Source organism: Myxine glutinosa, chromosome 5, assembly GCF_964187855.1.
Source record: "Myxine glutinosa chromosome 5, kmMyxGlut1.1, whole genome shotgun sequence".
In the NCBI taxonomy this organism is placed as follows: Eukaryota; Metazoa; Chordata; class Myxini; order Myxiniformes; family Myxinidae; genus Myxine; species Myxine glutinosa.
The window spans coordinates 72,770,476-72,785,494 of NC_136265.1; the positions used below are offsets into that span (position 1 = coordinate 72,770,476).

Below are 15,019 nucleotides of genomic sequence, written 5' to 3' on the forward strand. Positions count from 1 at the left end.
CCTTTTTGTCGCCTTTTTATGACAAACAGGGAATTACCAGTGAACTGGTACTCAATTAGCCGACCTCAGAAGGATGACAGGCTGAGTCAACCCCCCTGGCGTTAATTCAGCGATCGACTGGGATTCGAACCCAGGATCCTAGGATCCTAAGCTGGCACCCTAGCCGCTAGCCCAACACCAGGTGTTGCTCTGTTGCCTATACACCACTCATATAAAGGGATGCGTCATAAGAACATATTGAACACTTAGAACAAGATCGCCTGTTGGGCGGCTACTCTGCCAGTACAAACAAGCAGTACACGTGTTTTCACTTCATATACGCAACTGGGTTAATTTACATTTTTTGTGAGCCATCGAGGCAGCGCTCTGTTGCCTATACACCACTCATATAAAGGGATGCGTCATAAGAACATATTGAACACTTAGAACAAGATCGCCTGTTGGGCGGCTACTCTGCCAGTACAAACAAGCAGTACACGTGTTTTCACTTCATATACGCAACTGGGTTAATTTTTATTTCCGTGAGTCATCGAGGCAGCGCTCTTTTGCCTATACACCACTCGTATAAAGGGATGTGTCATAAGAACATATTGAACGCTTAGAACAAGATTTCCCATAGGGCAGGCACTCTTCTAGTACAAATAAACATCGTTCCAAGAACGACATTCCAGAATGTTTACATTAATGCAATAATGATGTGTGAAACGGTGGGAGGAAATAGCAAAGGATGCACTCGGAAAAAGCGAACATGCTGAAAAACACACCGAGCAGATGTCCTCTGTAAAACGACTTCCGGTCCACGGGTATTTCGTGCCGATACCCATGCTCGTCCGCTGCCGAAGCTCGAAACCGGCTGCTGAACAAACCCCCGCTGGGCTCGAGCTGCAAATTGAATGTTCTAGAAGAAGGTAAAGGAAACACCATCACAAATATTCCACAGTAGTAGATACAAAAGAACAAGCGTAAATATATATTTTTTGAGAACTGCAGTTCAATTGCATGTGGGGTTGTAAATAAAGTACCGTACTGGTTTTCCTCAAGCCTGGTGTTGGCTTAGCGGTTAGGATGCCGGCTTGGGATCCTAGGATCCTGGGTTTGAATCCCGATCGATCGCTGAATTAACGCCAGGGGGGTTGACTCAGCCTGTCATCCTTCCGAGGTCGGCAAATTGAGTACCAGCTTGCTGGGATGAATGATCACGGTGTGTACCCCGATTTAGAATAGGTACACCGTATCCCTGCGCATCGTAAGAGGCGACCAAGGGTTGGCGTCAGGAAGGGTATCCGGCCATAAAAACATTGCCTCAAACAGAGAACCATGATTGTCATGGGGCCCGCAAGGCCAACCCCCGCTTTAGCGGGGAAAAATGGCCTGAAAACGATCATTCATTCGTTCATTCACTGGTTTTCCTCATCAAGTGAGTGACGAATCCCAATGCTAACCTTTAGTTTCTCAATGACAACAATATAACTGGCATCAGAAATGAAACATTTAATTGCATCAATATGCCAGACGTTAAAGGTCGCAGTGTCGTTCACATGAGTCAGCAACTGCGTGCGAGCACGCACGCAAACTCAGAATTCCTGCCCAAACCTACAATGGGACTTGACGGGGTCCGCCGAGGTGCATGAAGGCACTACGGCCAAGACACGTTACTCGGACAGCGCAATGACGCATGTGCAACAATGGGACTCGAGAACAGAGTTGGAACGCTCTGTTCTCAAGACAGAAGGGTCAGAGCTAAGGCAATAGCCAGCACCTGGATATAGCAACAGCTAAAGTCAAAACAAAGTGCCAAATATGGCAAATCATCATTTTGTGTGCAGCCTGTGGTTTCTGGTTTGAATCATTGCTGAGAGAGCGGCTGTGCCACGAATGCAGTGCCCCCTGCTGGTTACGGCAGGAATTTGTAATTTGGACATTCGTCGGCGAATACTCGCCTACCCTTCGCGAAGAACACCGTGGGGTCTTTAACATCCACTGACTAATGCCAACGGGCAGAACGCAGTCCATACATGGCAAATGATAGAGAACGTCTATCGGTGTCAAATGGCCACGGAGTAACTTGAGCAAGCGAGAGGTCACCAAAAAATTAGCAACTCCTAGAGATCTACGCACATTGGGGGACAACCGTTGATACTTTCACACAAATCAACGAATCATTCATAGAAAATGGACAAATGAACATTTAACTGGAATTTGAACTCGGATTCATCAGCATCACGAGGTGCACGCTCGTAGGACAGCGTCAAACTGTTCCCCCATCCAAAACCTTGATCTTTTCTACCCCCGCTAATTTCACCCCAAATCCACTTTTTTGAAATACCAACTTCTGTCCTGGAAGTCCTTGGTGTCCTTGTGTTTTATACTTCTCCCACCCCCCCCCCCCCCCTTCCCACGCCTCCTCCCCCCAAGCCCTCTCCCTCCCACACATATCCCTGCTCTCAAATGTTGTGTTTGTGTGCTTCCCCTTCTCTCCCCATCTTGTCTTCCGCTCCCTCTTTTTATATATTTTGTTTGTCTGGTCGATTTGTTTGTGAAATAAATGTTAGCTCTTTCACGAGCCTCGATTCAGTATACAAAAAAAAAAAAAAAAAACCCTTTTCGAGAATCCATTTTCAAACCTCCAAGATTGCATCACTCAGCTAGACGCACCGTCCCAAGGCGCTGAAGCTGAGAGTCCGTTGCAAAGTTGTTTGTCCATCAACGGATCGCCGAGTGACCTTGTGGAAGAGACTGTGTGCGGGAAGGATCTGGTAATCCCGAAGCCGTTTTGACAAATGGTCTGGCAAAGACAAAAGATGCATGGAATGTAAGAATACAAGAACTTCAAAAGCAGGTACTGCCCCCCCCACCCCCCCCCCCCTCATGCTATCCCCAAACCCGGCAAGTGATGCTTGATTTTCTACCCCACTTAACCCAACTCTCGTACTTGCAGGTTATCGTTTCATGTCTCATACTTGCAAAGAGTAAACCATATACATGTATATACACATGTACCACAACACGCTTAACGACCATTTCCCCCGATTCGGGTTTGGTAGTCAGTAGAGCGTGTACCTCCTCCACCCGGCTGAACAGGTCACATTTTGTATCCCAATGACGGGCCAGATCTGAATCCGGACCCGAAGGAAAATCGAATCCATCCATCCTTATCACATACCCAACCTGTTTCAAACAAACACACAGTATAAGAATACATGACATCCGTCCACTTTCGGTGGCAGAGGCAATTGCGTCACGTGGAAACTTGCATTCATCTGTCCTGCACATCCCTCGTGCCGAAATGTCACTTGGCATAAATGGTGGAACAGGCCAACGACGACATCATCAATTGGAAGTGTTCACTTTTTTTTTATGGCAGCGAGTAGAGCACCTCAAACCACCACCCAAAGGGGGCAATTACTCATGGGTAGCGTGTGAGTTTACAAAAGTTTACACCAATACAGTACATATCATCAACAATCACCCAAAGGGAGCAGTGCCTCATGGATAGAGTGTGAGTTTACAAAAGCTTACACCAATACAGTACATATCATCAACAACCACCCAAAGGGAGCAGTCCCTCATGGGTAGAGTGTGAGTTTACAAAAGTTTACACCAATACAGTACATGTCATCAACAACCACCCAAAAGGGGCAATTACTCATGGGTAAAGTGTGAGTTTACAAAAGCTTACACCAATACAGTACATATCATCAACAACCACCCAAAGGGAGCAGTGCCTCATGGGTAGAGTGTGAGTTTACAAAAGCTTACACCAATACAGTACATGTCATCAACAACCACCCAAAAGGGGCAATTACTCATGGGTAGAGTGCGAGTTTACAAAAGCTTACACCAATACAGTACATATCATCAACAACCACCCAAAGCGAGCAGTGCCTCATGGGTAGAGTGTGAGTTTACAAAAGTTTACACCAATACAGTACATATCATCAACAATCACCCAAAGGGAGCAGTGCCTCATGGATAGAGTGAGAGTTTATAAAAGCTTACACCAATACAGTACATATCATCAACAACCACCCAAAGGGAGCAGTCCCTCATGGGTAGAGTGTGAGTTTACAAAAGCTTACACCAATACAGTACATATCATCAACAACCACCCAAAGCGAGCAGTGCCTCATGGGTAAAGTGTGAGTTTATAAAAGTTTACACCAATACAGTACATATCATCAACAACCCACAGGGAGCAGTGCCTCATGGGTAAAGTGTGAGTTTACAAAAGCTTACACCAATACAGTATATATCATCAACAATCACCCAAAGCGAGCAGTGCCTCATGGGTAGAGTGTGAGTTTACAAAAGCTTACACCAATACAGTACATATCATCAACAACCACCCAAAGGGAGCAGTGCCTCATGGGTAAAGTGTGAGTTTACAAAAGCTTACACCAATACAGTACATGTCATCAACAACCACCCAAAAGGGGCAATTACTCATGGGTAAAGTGTGAGTTTACAAAAGCTTACACCAATACAGTATATATCATCAACAATCACCCAAAGCGAGCAGTGCCTCATGGGTAGAGTGTGAGTTTACAAAAGCTTACACCAATACAGTACATATCATCAACAACCACCCAAAGGGAGCAGTGCCTCATGGGTAAAGTGTGAGTTTACAAAAGCTTACACCAATACAGTACATGTCATCAACAACCACCCAAAAGGGGCAATTACTCATGGGTAAAGTGTGAGTTTACAAAAGTTTACACCAATACAGTACATATCATCAACAACCACCCAAAGGGAGCAGTGCCTCATGGGTAAATTGTGAGTTTACAAAAGTTTACACCAATATAGTACATATCATCAATCACCCAAAGGGAGCAGTGCCTCATGGGTAAATTGTGAGTTTACAAAAGTTTACACCAATACAGTACATGTCATCAACAACCACCCAAAGGGAGCAGTGCCTCATGGGTAGAGTGTGAGTTTACAAAAGCTTACACCAATACAGTACATGTCATCAACAACCACCCAAAGGGAGCAGTGCCTCATGGGTAGAGTGTGAGTTTACAAAAGCTTACACCAATACAGTACATCTCATCAACAACCACCCAAAGGGAGCAGTGCCTCATGGGTAAATTGTGAGTTTACAAAAGTTTACACCAATACAGTACATGTCATCAACACCCACCCAAAGGGAGCAGTGCCTCATGGGTAGAGTGTGAGTTTACAAAAGCTTACACCAATACAGTACATGTCATCAACAACCACCCAAAGGGAGCAGTGCCTCATGGGTAGAGTGTGAGTTTACAAAAGCTTACACCAATACAGTACATCTCATCAACAACCACCCAAAGGGAGCAGTGCCTCATGGGTAGAGTGTGAGTTTACAAAAGCTTACACCAATACAGTACATCTCATCAACAACCACCCAAAGGGAGCAGTGCCTCATGGGTAAAGTGTGAGTTTACAAAAGCTTACACCAATACAGTACATCTCATCAACAACCACCCAAAGGGAGCAGTGCCTCATGGGTAAAGTGTGAGTTTACAAAAGCTTACACCAATACAGTACATCTCATCAACAACCACCCAAAGGGAGCAGTGCCTCATGGGTAGAGTGTGAGTTTACAAAAGTTTACACCAATACAGTACATCTCATCAACAACCACCCAAAGGGAGCAGTGCCTCATGGGTAAAGTGTGAGTTTACAAAAGTTTACACCAATACAGTACATATCATCAACAACCACCCAAAGGGAGCAGTTCCTCATGGGTAGAGTGTGAGTTTACAAAAGTTTACACCAATACAGTACATATCATCAACAACCACCCAAAGGGAGCAGTGCCTCATGGGTAGAGTGTGAGTTTACAAATGTTTACACCAATACAGTACATATCATCAACAACCACCCAAAGGGAGCAGTGCCTCATGGGTAAAGTGTGAGTTTACAAAAGCTTACACCAATACAGTACATATCATCAACAACCACCCAAAGGGAGCAGTGCCTCATGGGTAGAGTGTGAGTTTACAAAAGTTTACACCAATACAGTACATATCATCAACAACCACCCAAAAGGAGCAGTGCCTCATGGGTAAAGTGTGAGTTTACAAAAGCTTACAGCAATACAGTGGCCTACATATCAGCAATCACCCAAAGGGAGCAGTGCCTCATGGGTAAAGTGTGAGTTTACAAAAGCTTACACCAATACAGTGGCCTACATATCAGCAATCACCCAAAGGGGGCAGTGCCTCATAGGTAAAGTGTGAGTTTACAAAAGCTTACACCAATGCAGTGGCCTACATATCAGCAATCACCCAAAGGGGGCAGTGCCTCATGGATAAAGTGTGAGTTTATAAAAGTTTACACCAATACAGTACATATCATCAACAACCACCCAAAGGGAGCAGTGCCTCATAGGTAAAGTGTGAGTTTACAAAAGCTTACACCAATACAGTACATATTGTTACGGATCGCGGATTAGATGTTATTTACCGAGCGGTGGTATTGCCGCGACCTAACAGTTCCCCCGATTCTTCCCCAACTCACCCGATTCCACCCGACGTTGACCAAATCGCGCTATGCTAAATCAATGCTTGGAAAGGACACAACGACTGGGATAGATGAAACGACGCAAGGGGTACAGTTCTCAAGACCTCCGGAGGAGGATATAATTAGTGGGGGAGAAAAGGGGTAGATTACAAGGTAATGAGGTAAAGACACAGAAGAGATAGGCACTTAGACACAATCTTATCTATCCCAGACAGACCACAGACAAACGGAACAAGACTGACTTACACAGGGATTGACGGCAGGGAAGGACAGGCAGTCGATAGCACAAGGTGCACCTTGGCTCAGGGACAGGATAAAGCGCGGTCCAGTCCAGCGATGCGGGGAGGTGTCACAGCGCTCGGAGGTGGCGTCCTTCTCTCTCTAAGCTCAGCGCGCATCTGACGTCACCTCCCTCTTCCTGCGCATGCTCAGCGGGGAGTGACACGCCCTCGGCTCGTTGGCTCCGCCCCAGATGGGATCGGTCCGCCGCTTCTATTGGGTGCGGGGGTTACCGGGCTCCGCCCTTGACGAGGAGCTGACAGCGAGCCCCTACTTGGTAACCCCGTCGAGCACATGCTCGATGGCGGCTCGTTGGAAAGGCATGGTGCCCTCCCAACACCCCCTACCAACCAAGCCGGAGTGAGGACGCGCACTCCCCGCGCCGCCGCCGTTGTTGTTGTTGTTGTTGTTGTTGAACCGTGAGGAAGAGCTGCGGGGAGGTATTGGGAGGTCCTAAACTTCCTAACGGTGCCATACAATCACATTCTGGTGCAACGAAGAGTCAGAATTAATGGAAACGAGTCCTTAACTGACATAGACTAAGAATAACTAGCAAGATGTCCTATAGTTGTCTTACATGAGATGCGGTGGACCTGGATGCGACATTTAATGGGGGAAATAGGGGGAGGTCGGGTCTACAGAGTGTTGTTTACAGAAAATGGGACTAGGGAATGGGGGGATTGGGGATAGTTGGGAAGTATGGAGGAAATAGGGGAATATTTACAAGCGGATATGGATGGATGTAAATCCCATATCCGCAACATTGCACCCTTCTCTACCTCGGGGCGTCCCGACCCGATAAATTTTTACCTACTTTAGTGTGGCACTCAGATGTAGTTCCCTCTACTATTAACTCAACCCTGAGTGCGACAGTTTTACAGATGTTCACAAATGAGTAAATATGTCCCCCTGCGACGTTGCACCCTTCTCCTAACAGAAACACACCCACAGGATAACCGAATCGTGGAAAGCATTCTCAAACTAAACATACAGCCGGTAGGGAGCATTATTTACACAAGACTGATATTTACACTATGATCCAGGACCTGTTCTTTGAGGAACACATGCAGATGTTATGCATAGAGAGAGAGCACGCATGCCAGCATCGATACACCAACCCACGAGTGCCCTGTGGCCCTACGGCCTTTAATAATGTGAAGAGCACCCCGTCCAAGCACCAAAAGCACCACCCCATTATGCACAGTCAGCACCATCCGGTGCACCAATAAAGTGTTCATAAAAATGCACAATTAAGTGTCCATGGTCACCGGTGGTGTCGCAGCCGGCCGATGTTCTGACGCTGGTCTTGCCTTCATGGAGTGCACTTGTCCTTCTGGCTTCTTTAGAAATAAAGAAAGGCGCCAACCGCGTCCATTTCTTAATTGTGGCCGTCAGGGGGCCAACTAAAAGTGGTTCACCTGTATGGCATAGGTGCCACGTTGACCCAGAGGTCCATCCACGGGTGGTGCTTGACCGCAAAAGAACTGCGGTCCATTGTGGGCGGCCACAAAAATTGCGGTCCATATGGTGTATCGATCCAGGCAGCAAGCAGCGGAAGTACAGGCCCACAACTGCGGAGCCAGCACCTCTCTCTCCTCTCTCTCCTCTCTCTCTGCCCCAAAGCCAGATCCTCGGAGGTGGGAGACAAAAGAAGACAAGTGAGTAAGGTGGTAAGGGCGCAAAAGTGCACGCAATACAAGGTAATGCACACTGGGGGCACATGGGAACCAGGTGAGACAGGTACGTTCCTACCGTACGCCCCCCCCCCCCACCAGGTAACCTACATTGCCCCTCCCTTACCCCTTACTGTATCCACAAAACACAACACTACCCATAAACATCTACTTTACACATCAACAAACGTCCCTACTGTCTTCCCCGTTCCTCCCATAAACCAAATTCGTCTTCTCTCCCTCCTAACCAATCAAATTTGCCATTTCCAACTCTCATCAAAATTTGCCATCACCAATTCATCATCAGTCCCTCCTAAGGAGGGAGAGATGGAATCACCCCAATGTCTCATCCACGTCGTGATGCGTCTCACAAATCCACACAGCAATTCTCCTTTCCTGCAACATAGAACAAAGGAACACAGGTGTGGAGTCATCATCACCACCTCACGTAAGTGGCTGCGTATGGTGCGACAGGTTCATCAATCCTAACTATTTCCTAAATGACTTTAACAACTTTACATTACCCGGGGTCTTTCTCCTGCCAAACCATTGGCCCACTTACACTATGGGTTCTAAAAACCAATTCCCATTGACCAAACTGTGGTGCTTCTCAAGTTGGGGTCTCACTCCCCCGATTCATCACTCGGTGCCCCCGCACAATTTCGGTGGCTGGGTCGTGTGACGCTCCCAGCTGGTCCGCCCACCGGCACCCCTCCACCACTGTTGTTGCCTACCGAGCTCACCTGCTCCTCACCCTAACCTAACTAACTGGGGAAGGCCCTCTCGCACTCTCACCCCCTCAGTGCCCTCTCTGGCACGGGCTGCCCGATCCACACCCGGGATCCTCAGGCACCCACTGACACTAACGGCTCCCAGAGCCCACCTGCGGCCTCACCTGGCCGACATCTAACAGTGGCGGAGTGCCCAACCATTCACACTCATACTAACAGGCCACACGACCAGCCAATTTCACCACACCAATGCACCCATCCACAATACCATTCTGCATCCGCACCACAAATGCCAATATCCAACCACAATTTACCTATACCTTCTAACTATTCTTTAAACTACCCTCCCCGGGTACTCGTGAAAAGGGGTCCACTCTTCCCCCATCCACACCTTCGCACCATGCACGCCACTCCGTACTACTTACTCCAACTCTCTCCACACCACTCATTCCAATACTCCATGTATTCCACACACCTGTACTTGCACACCTGTGCTCTCATACTTGGTGCCGCCTGCACCCTTCTCTCCCCCAAGCGCATTCGCGCTGATCCACAACACTCACTACTCATACACTGCTCCACACACCTGTCCAGTTCTCACACAGCATCATCTCATCTAACTACTCCCCTCTGAAACTTGCGCTTCCCAGTCGTCCCTTTAAACTATTGCGCTCCCTCGTCATTATCATCCATACTAATCTACCTGCGTCCCCTCTACAGGTATCAGTCACTAACTAAACCTTAACGTTACCTAATGTCAATCTCTTCTAGATCCCTACACACAATATCCAAACCCACCCGGGCTAGTTTTCACTGCCATACACCCCATAAACTATAGCGCATTTGCCCCAGTTTGTGAGGGATGGTGGATTGGCCATTCCACCACATCGGGCATCTCCCACTACCAATTTTGCACATCAAATTTCAACAAATCAAAAATTTTCTATTTACTGCCAATTCTATTCACTTTTCTAAATTTTGGATCAAAACCACTATCACTATCATCATCATCCGTCTACTTATTAGATCCTCTTGGTGCGCCAATTCCCTTCTAAAGCTCGGCTTCGTACAGCCAAGCCATGAATGCGGGTTGTTTGGTGCCAGCGGCTGGATACATCCCGCATTCGGTGCAGGGAAGGAGGTTTACCCGGGCCGAGGTCCCACGCACCATCTCGGCGCGGAGCCATCCAATTGCCCGATCTCGACCTGCCGGAATGCCTCAACAAAAAGTGGTCGCCATGACGACCCTTCCTATCGGGCTGCCCGCTCCGCCTAGTGGAGCACGGACGCGGCCGTTCAAAGCGAGGCCCAGCGTGGATCGCGTACGGCGGTCCTTTCGAACCCGCCGTGGCTCGGATCCCCGCTGGTTCTCGCGGCACGCGAAGCCCGGCACGCACCGAGGGCCCGATTCGGCTATAAGTCGCTCTAACCGCTAACCCGGTTACCGTCGATGCCTCACCTGCATGCTTACACGCATACGCTACCCCTTTCTTGCTCATACCTCCAGCTGTTCCCATGCTCCTCGGGCCTTTCCTTACACACCCAGGTACACTCATTCCACTCACAGCCTTGGTCACACACCTGACCACCGAACACTTTGGCACACATTCGTTGGTCGCACACCTCACCAACACACCTCTTCACGCCCCTTCCTCGGTCACCTCCTCTGTGACAATCACAGGTGTGCTTTCACTCGCACACCCAACCACGTGCCTCACTACCAATTCCAGCGTGCATTCCCACACACGCTCTACCATTCCAGGTGTGCTTCCTTTCTCACCTGTCACAACCAGCTCACGCTCCGTGTCACTCTTACTACTCTCACCTCCACTCTTGACAGCGCACTCACCCTTACTCTCGACAGCGCACTCTTTCCTCATGCACCCGTCCGTTACACACCTTTCTCGCGCACACTCTCCCGTTACACTCTCTGTAACACTCACCACAGGTGTACACTCTTCCTTACTTTTGACAGCGCACTCTTTCCCCCCATGCACCTGTCCGTCACACATCTTTCTCGCACACCCTCTCCCGTTACATCCTCTGTAACACTCACCACAGGCGTGCATTCTCCCTTTACACCCTCCGTAACACTCCTCACTACGCGCTTCCATGTGCTCCCTCGCACACGCGCTACGACCGACTCACTCTCGACAGCACCCTCACTCCTTGGCACGCACTTTTTCCTCACACACCCCAGAGTCGGACTTTCTCGCACACCTCCTTTTTCGCACACCAGACCTGTCGCACACTTCACCAACGGCCTCTCACGAACACCCGGGTCCATCTCGACCCCCAAGCTTCTTAAATCACCTGGCGCATCATACGCACGACCATATTGGTCACCACTTACACCGGGTCCTCTTTCTCTTCGCTTCTCCTCCATCACCTGCGAATCCCTCATCCGGTTAATGAGCACATCATCACGATCCGAACACAGACTTTGGACCAATTCTTTTACTTCCTCTTTTATCTCTTTCTTATCCTCTCTCCGTCGCTTCTTAATTTCGCTCACCCCTTCTTCCACTTCTTCTAATTTCTGCTTCATCTCCTTCATCTCCTCGTGCGCCCCCTTAAGTTCTTCCTCTAACTCCACCTTGTTTTTTTCTATGTGCTCCCGCACCTCCCGCTCTTTAACCTCCATCACCTCTACCACCTTGTTCATTTTCCTCGTCAGGTCCTCATGTACCGTCTGACACTCTTTTTTAATTACCCCTACGTCCTTTTTCATCTCCTTCTGTGTCGATTTTAAACCCTCTATTACCGCTGTGTTATTCTTTACCTGGTCCCCCAACTCCTTTTGTCCCACTGTCAGTTGTTCTACTCCCAGCATCAACTCCTCTATACCACCTTGCAATTTTACAGTCCCCTTTCTCACCTCCTTCTCCATGCGCTCCTTACAGTGCCTCACCTCCTCGCGCACTCCTCCGACCTCCTCACTCACACCTCTTCTGATCTCTTCTCCCATCACCTGCATCTCCTGCCCAGATGCCACCCTCATCTGCTCCATTTCCTCCCTGTGAGCATCCAATTTAGTTTCTACCCCCATTCTGACCCCCTCTATCTGCTGCCCCATTTTTTAAACTTCCCTTTCTGCTTGGTCCCTCATGTCCCTCAATTTGCCTTCCATACTGTTTTCTAACCCCTCTAACCCCTTTTTCATCCCTTCCATTTGATTCTCTTGAGCGGCCATTCTGTTTTCTACCCCCGTTAACCCATTCTTTACCTCTTTTATCCCATTGTCTAACCCCTCACCGGTACCCCTCGCTTCGTCCCTCATTACACCCATTTGGCCCTCCAATCGCTCACCCTGAGCATCCATCCGGTTCCCCATTACCCCCAATTGCTCACTCTGCAGTTTGAGGGACGCCTGCATTTGCGCCATAAATTGCTCCACGAGGGCCTGCATTTGGGCCATCCCTCCCACTTGTGCAGCGGGTGCGGCCGCCGTAGCCATGTGCGAGGCGCCATTTTGCGCGCCCGTAACCTCGTGCGCGAGGACGCCATTTTGCGAACCTGCCGCCCTCACTGCTTCGCTATCCTCATGTCCCTCAATTTGGTCCTGGATCGACCCTGCCTCACTCTCCTCTACCGGAACCCAGCCGTCTTGATCTGCCATAGCGCGACTTTCAAAATTCGGGTTTTTATTTTAAAACAAAACAAATTTCACCGTTAATAATTTCGAGCGCGTGAAGCGCGCTTCGGGTCCAATCCCACTCCTGACACCAGTTGTTACGGATCGCGGATTAGATGTTATTTACCGAGCGGTGGTATTGCCGCGACCTAACAGTTCCCCCGATTCTTCCCCAACTCACCCGATTCCACCCGACGTTGACCAAATCACGCTATGCTAAATCAATGCTTGGAAAGGACACAACGACTGGGATAGATGAAACGACGCAAGGGGTACAGTTCTCAAGACCTCCAGAGGAGGATATAATTAGTGGGGGAGAAAAGGGGTAGATTACAAGGTAATGAGGTAAAGACACAGAAGAGATAGGCACTTAGACACAATCTTATCTATCCCAGACAGACCACAGACAAACGGAACAAGACTGACTTACACAGGGATTGATGGCAGGGAAGGACAGGCAGTCGATAGCACAAGGTGCACCTTGGCTCAGGGACAGGATAAAGCGCGGTCCAGTCCAGAGATGCGGGGAGGTGTCACAGCGCTCGGAGGTGGCGTCCTTCTCTCTCTAAGCTCAGCGCGCATCTGACGTCACCTCCCTCTTCCTGCGCATGCTCAGCGGGGAGTGACACGCCCTCGGCTCGTTGGCTCCGCCCCAGATGGGATCGGTCCGCCGCTTCTATTGGGTGCAGGGGTTACCGGGCTCCGCCCTTGACGAGGAGCTGACAGCGAGCCCCTACTTGGTAACCCCGTCGAGCACATGCTCGATGGCGGCTCGTTGGAAAGGCATGGTGCCCTCCCAACACCCCCTACCAACCAAGCCGGAGTGAGGACGCGCACTCCCCGCGCGGCCGCCGTTGTTGTTGTTGTTGTTGAACCGTGAGGAAGAGCTGCGGGGAGGTATTGGGAGGTCCTAAACTTCCTAACGGTGCCATACAATCACATTCTGGTGCAACGAAGAGTCAGAATTAATGGAAACGAGTCCTTAACTGACATAGACTAAGAATAACTAGCAAGATGTCCTATAGTTGTCTTACATGAGATGCGGTGGACCTGGATGCGATATTTAATAGGGGAAATAGGGGGAGGTCGGGTCTACAGAGTGTTGTTTACAGAAAATGGGACTAGGGAATGGGGGGATTGGGGATAGTTGGGAAGTATGGAGGAAATAGGGGAATATTTACAAGCGGATATGGATGGATGTAAATCCCATATCCGCAACAGTGGCCTACATACCATAGTACATACCATAGTGGCCATACCATACCATACCATAGTGGCATACCATAGTGGCTACATACCATAGTGGCCTACATACCCAAAGGGAGCAGTGCCTCATGGGTAAAGTGTGACTTTACAAAAGCTTACACCAATACAGTGGCCTACATATCAGCAATCACCCAAAGGGGGCAGTGCCTCATAGGTAAAGTGTGAGTTTACAAAAGCTTACACCAATGCAGTGGCCTACATATCAGCAATCACCCAAAGGGGGCAGTGCCTCATGGATAAAGTGTGAGTTTATAAAAGTTTACACCAATACAGTACATATCATCAACAACCACCCAAAGGGAGCAGTGCCTCATAGGTAAAGTGTGAGTTTACAAAAGCTTACACCAATACAGTACATATTGTTACTGATCGCGGATTAAGATGTTAGTTACCGAGCGGTTTGGTATTGCCGCGACCGTTACAGGATCCCTGACTCACCCAATTCACCCAGAACCTTGGCCGTATCGCACCACAGCTGCTCAATGAGGGAAAAGACAAAAACGACGCAATGCAAGAGGAAAAAGGAATAAAACGAGAAGACGTACAGACGAGTAATGGGGTTTATTATTTACACACACAAGCAAAAAGGAGCAATCAAGTTTATTTACAAGCACATAAGACGCAGGTGACACAGGGAAAATACTAGCTTACCTACAGTCTTAATTAACCCAGGACTGGCAGGATGTGGATGGCTGGAGGGAGAGGGAGGTCCAAAGGGGTCCCGCAGCACAACCGGCGCGTTTAGCAGCCGCCGTTCAGGCCAGGCCCCACGCTGCTGTTTTGGCTGCTGTGTACGTCGCGTGCTTTGCCAGGCCTTGTCCGACTCGTCTGGTCCAAACCCTCAACTCTTTCTTGGTTCTCTCACTCCTCACCACCGACTCCTCACCGCAACCAACTGACCACCGACTCCACTGACTGACTCTTCACGACTC

The 15,019-nt window shown here is 48.9% G+C and overlaps 1 protein-coding gene across 3 annotated transcripts in view; it reads right to left on the bottom strand.

The window, feature by feature from the left end:
* Positions 1-15,019, bottom strand: part of LOC137427454 (disintegrin and metalloproteinase domain-containing protein 17) — a 62,982-nt gene that overhangs the window by 38,748 nt on the left and 9,215 nt on the right. For 2 of the 3 annotated variants that reach the window (XM_078778185.1, XM_078778184.1), the window contains exons 2-3: positions 2,656-2,785; positions 765-898 (exon numbers count right to left, since the gene is read on the bottom strand). In XM_078778185.1, the coding sequence (XP_078634311.1) occupies positions 765-898; positions 2,656-2,785 (264 nt within the window). Of the gene's footprint in view, positions 1-764; positions 899-2,624; positions 2,786-15,019 lie in introns of all 3 variants that reach the window. The other variant, XM_078778186.1, reaches the window with a different exon arrangement.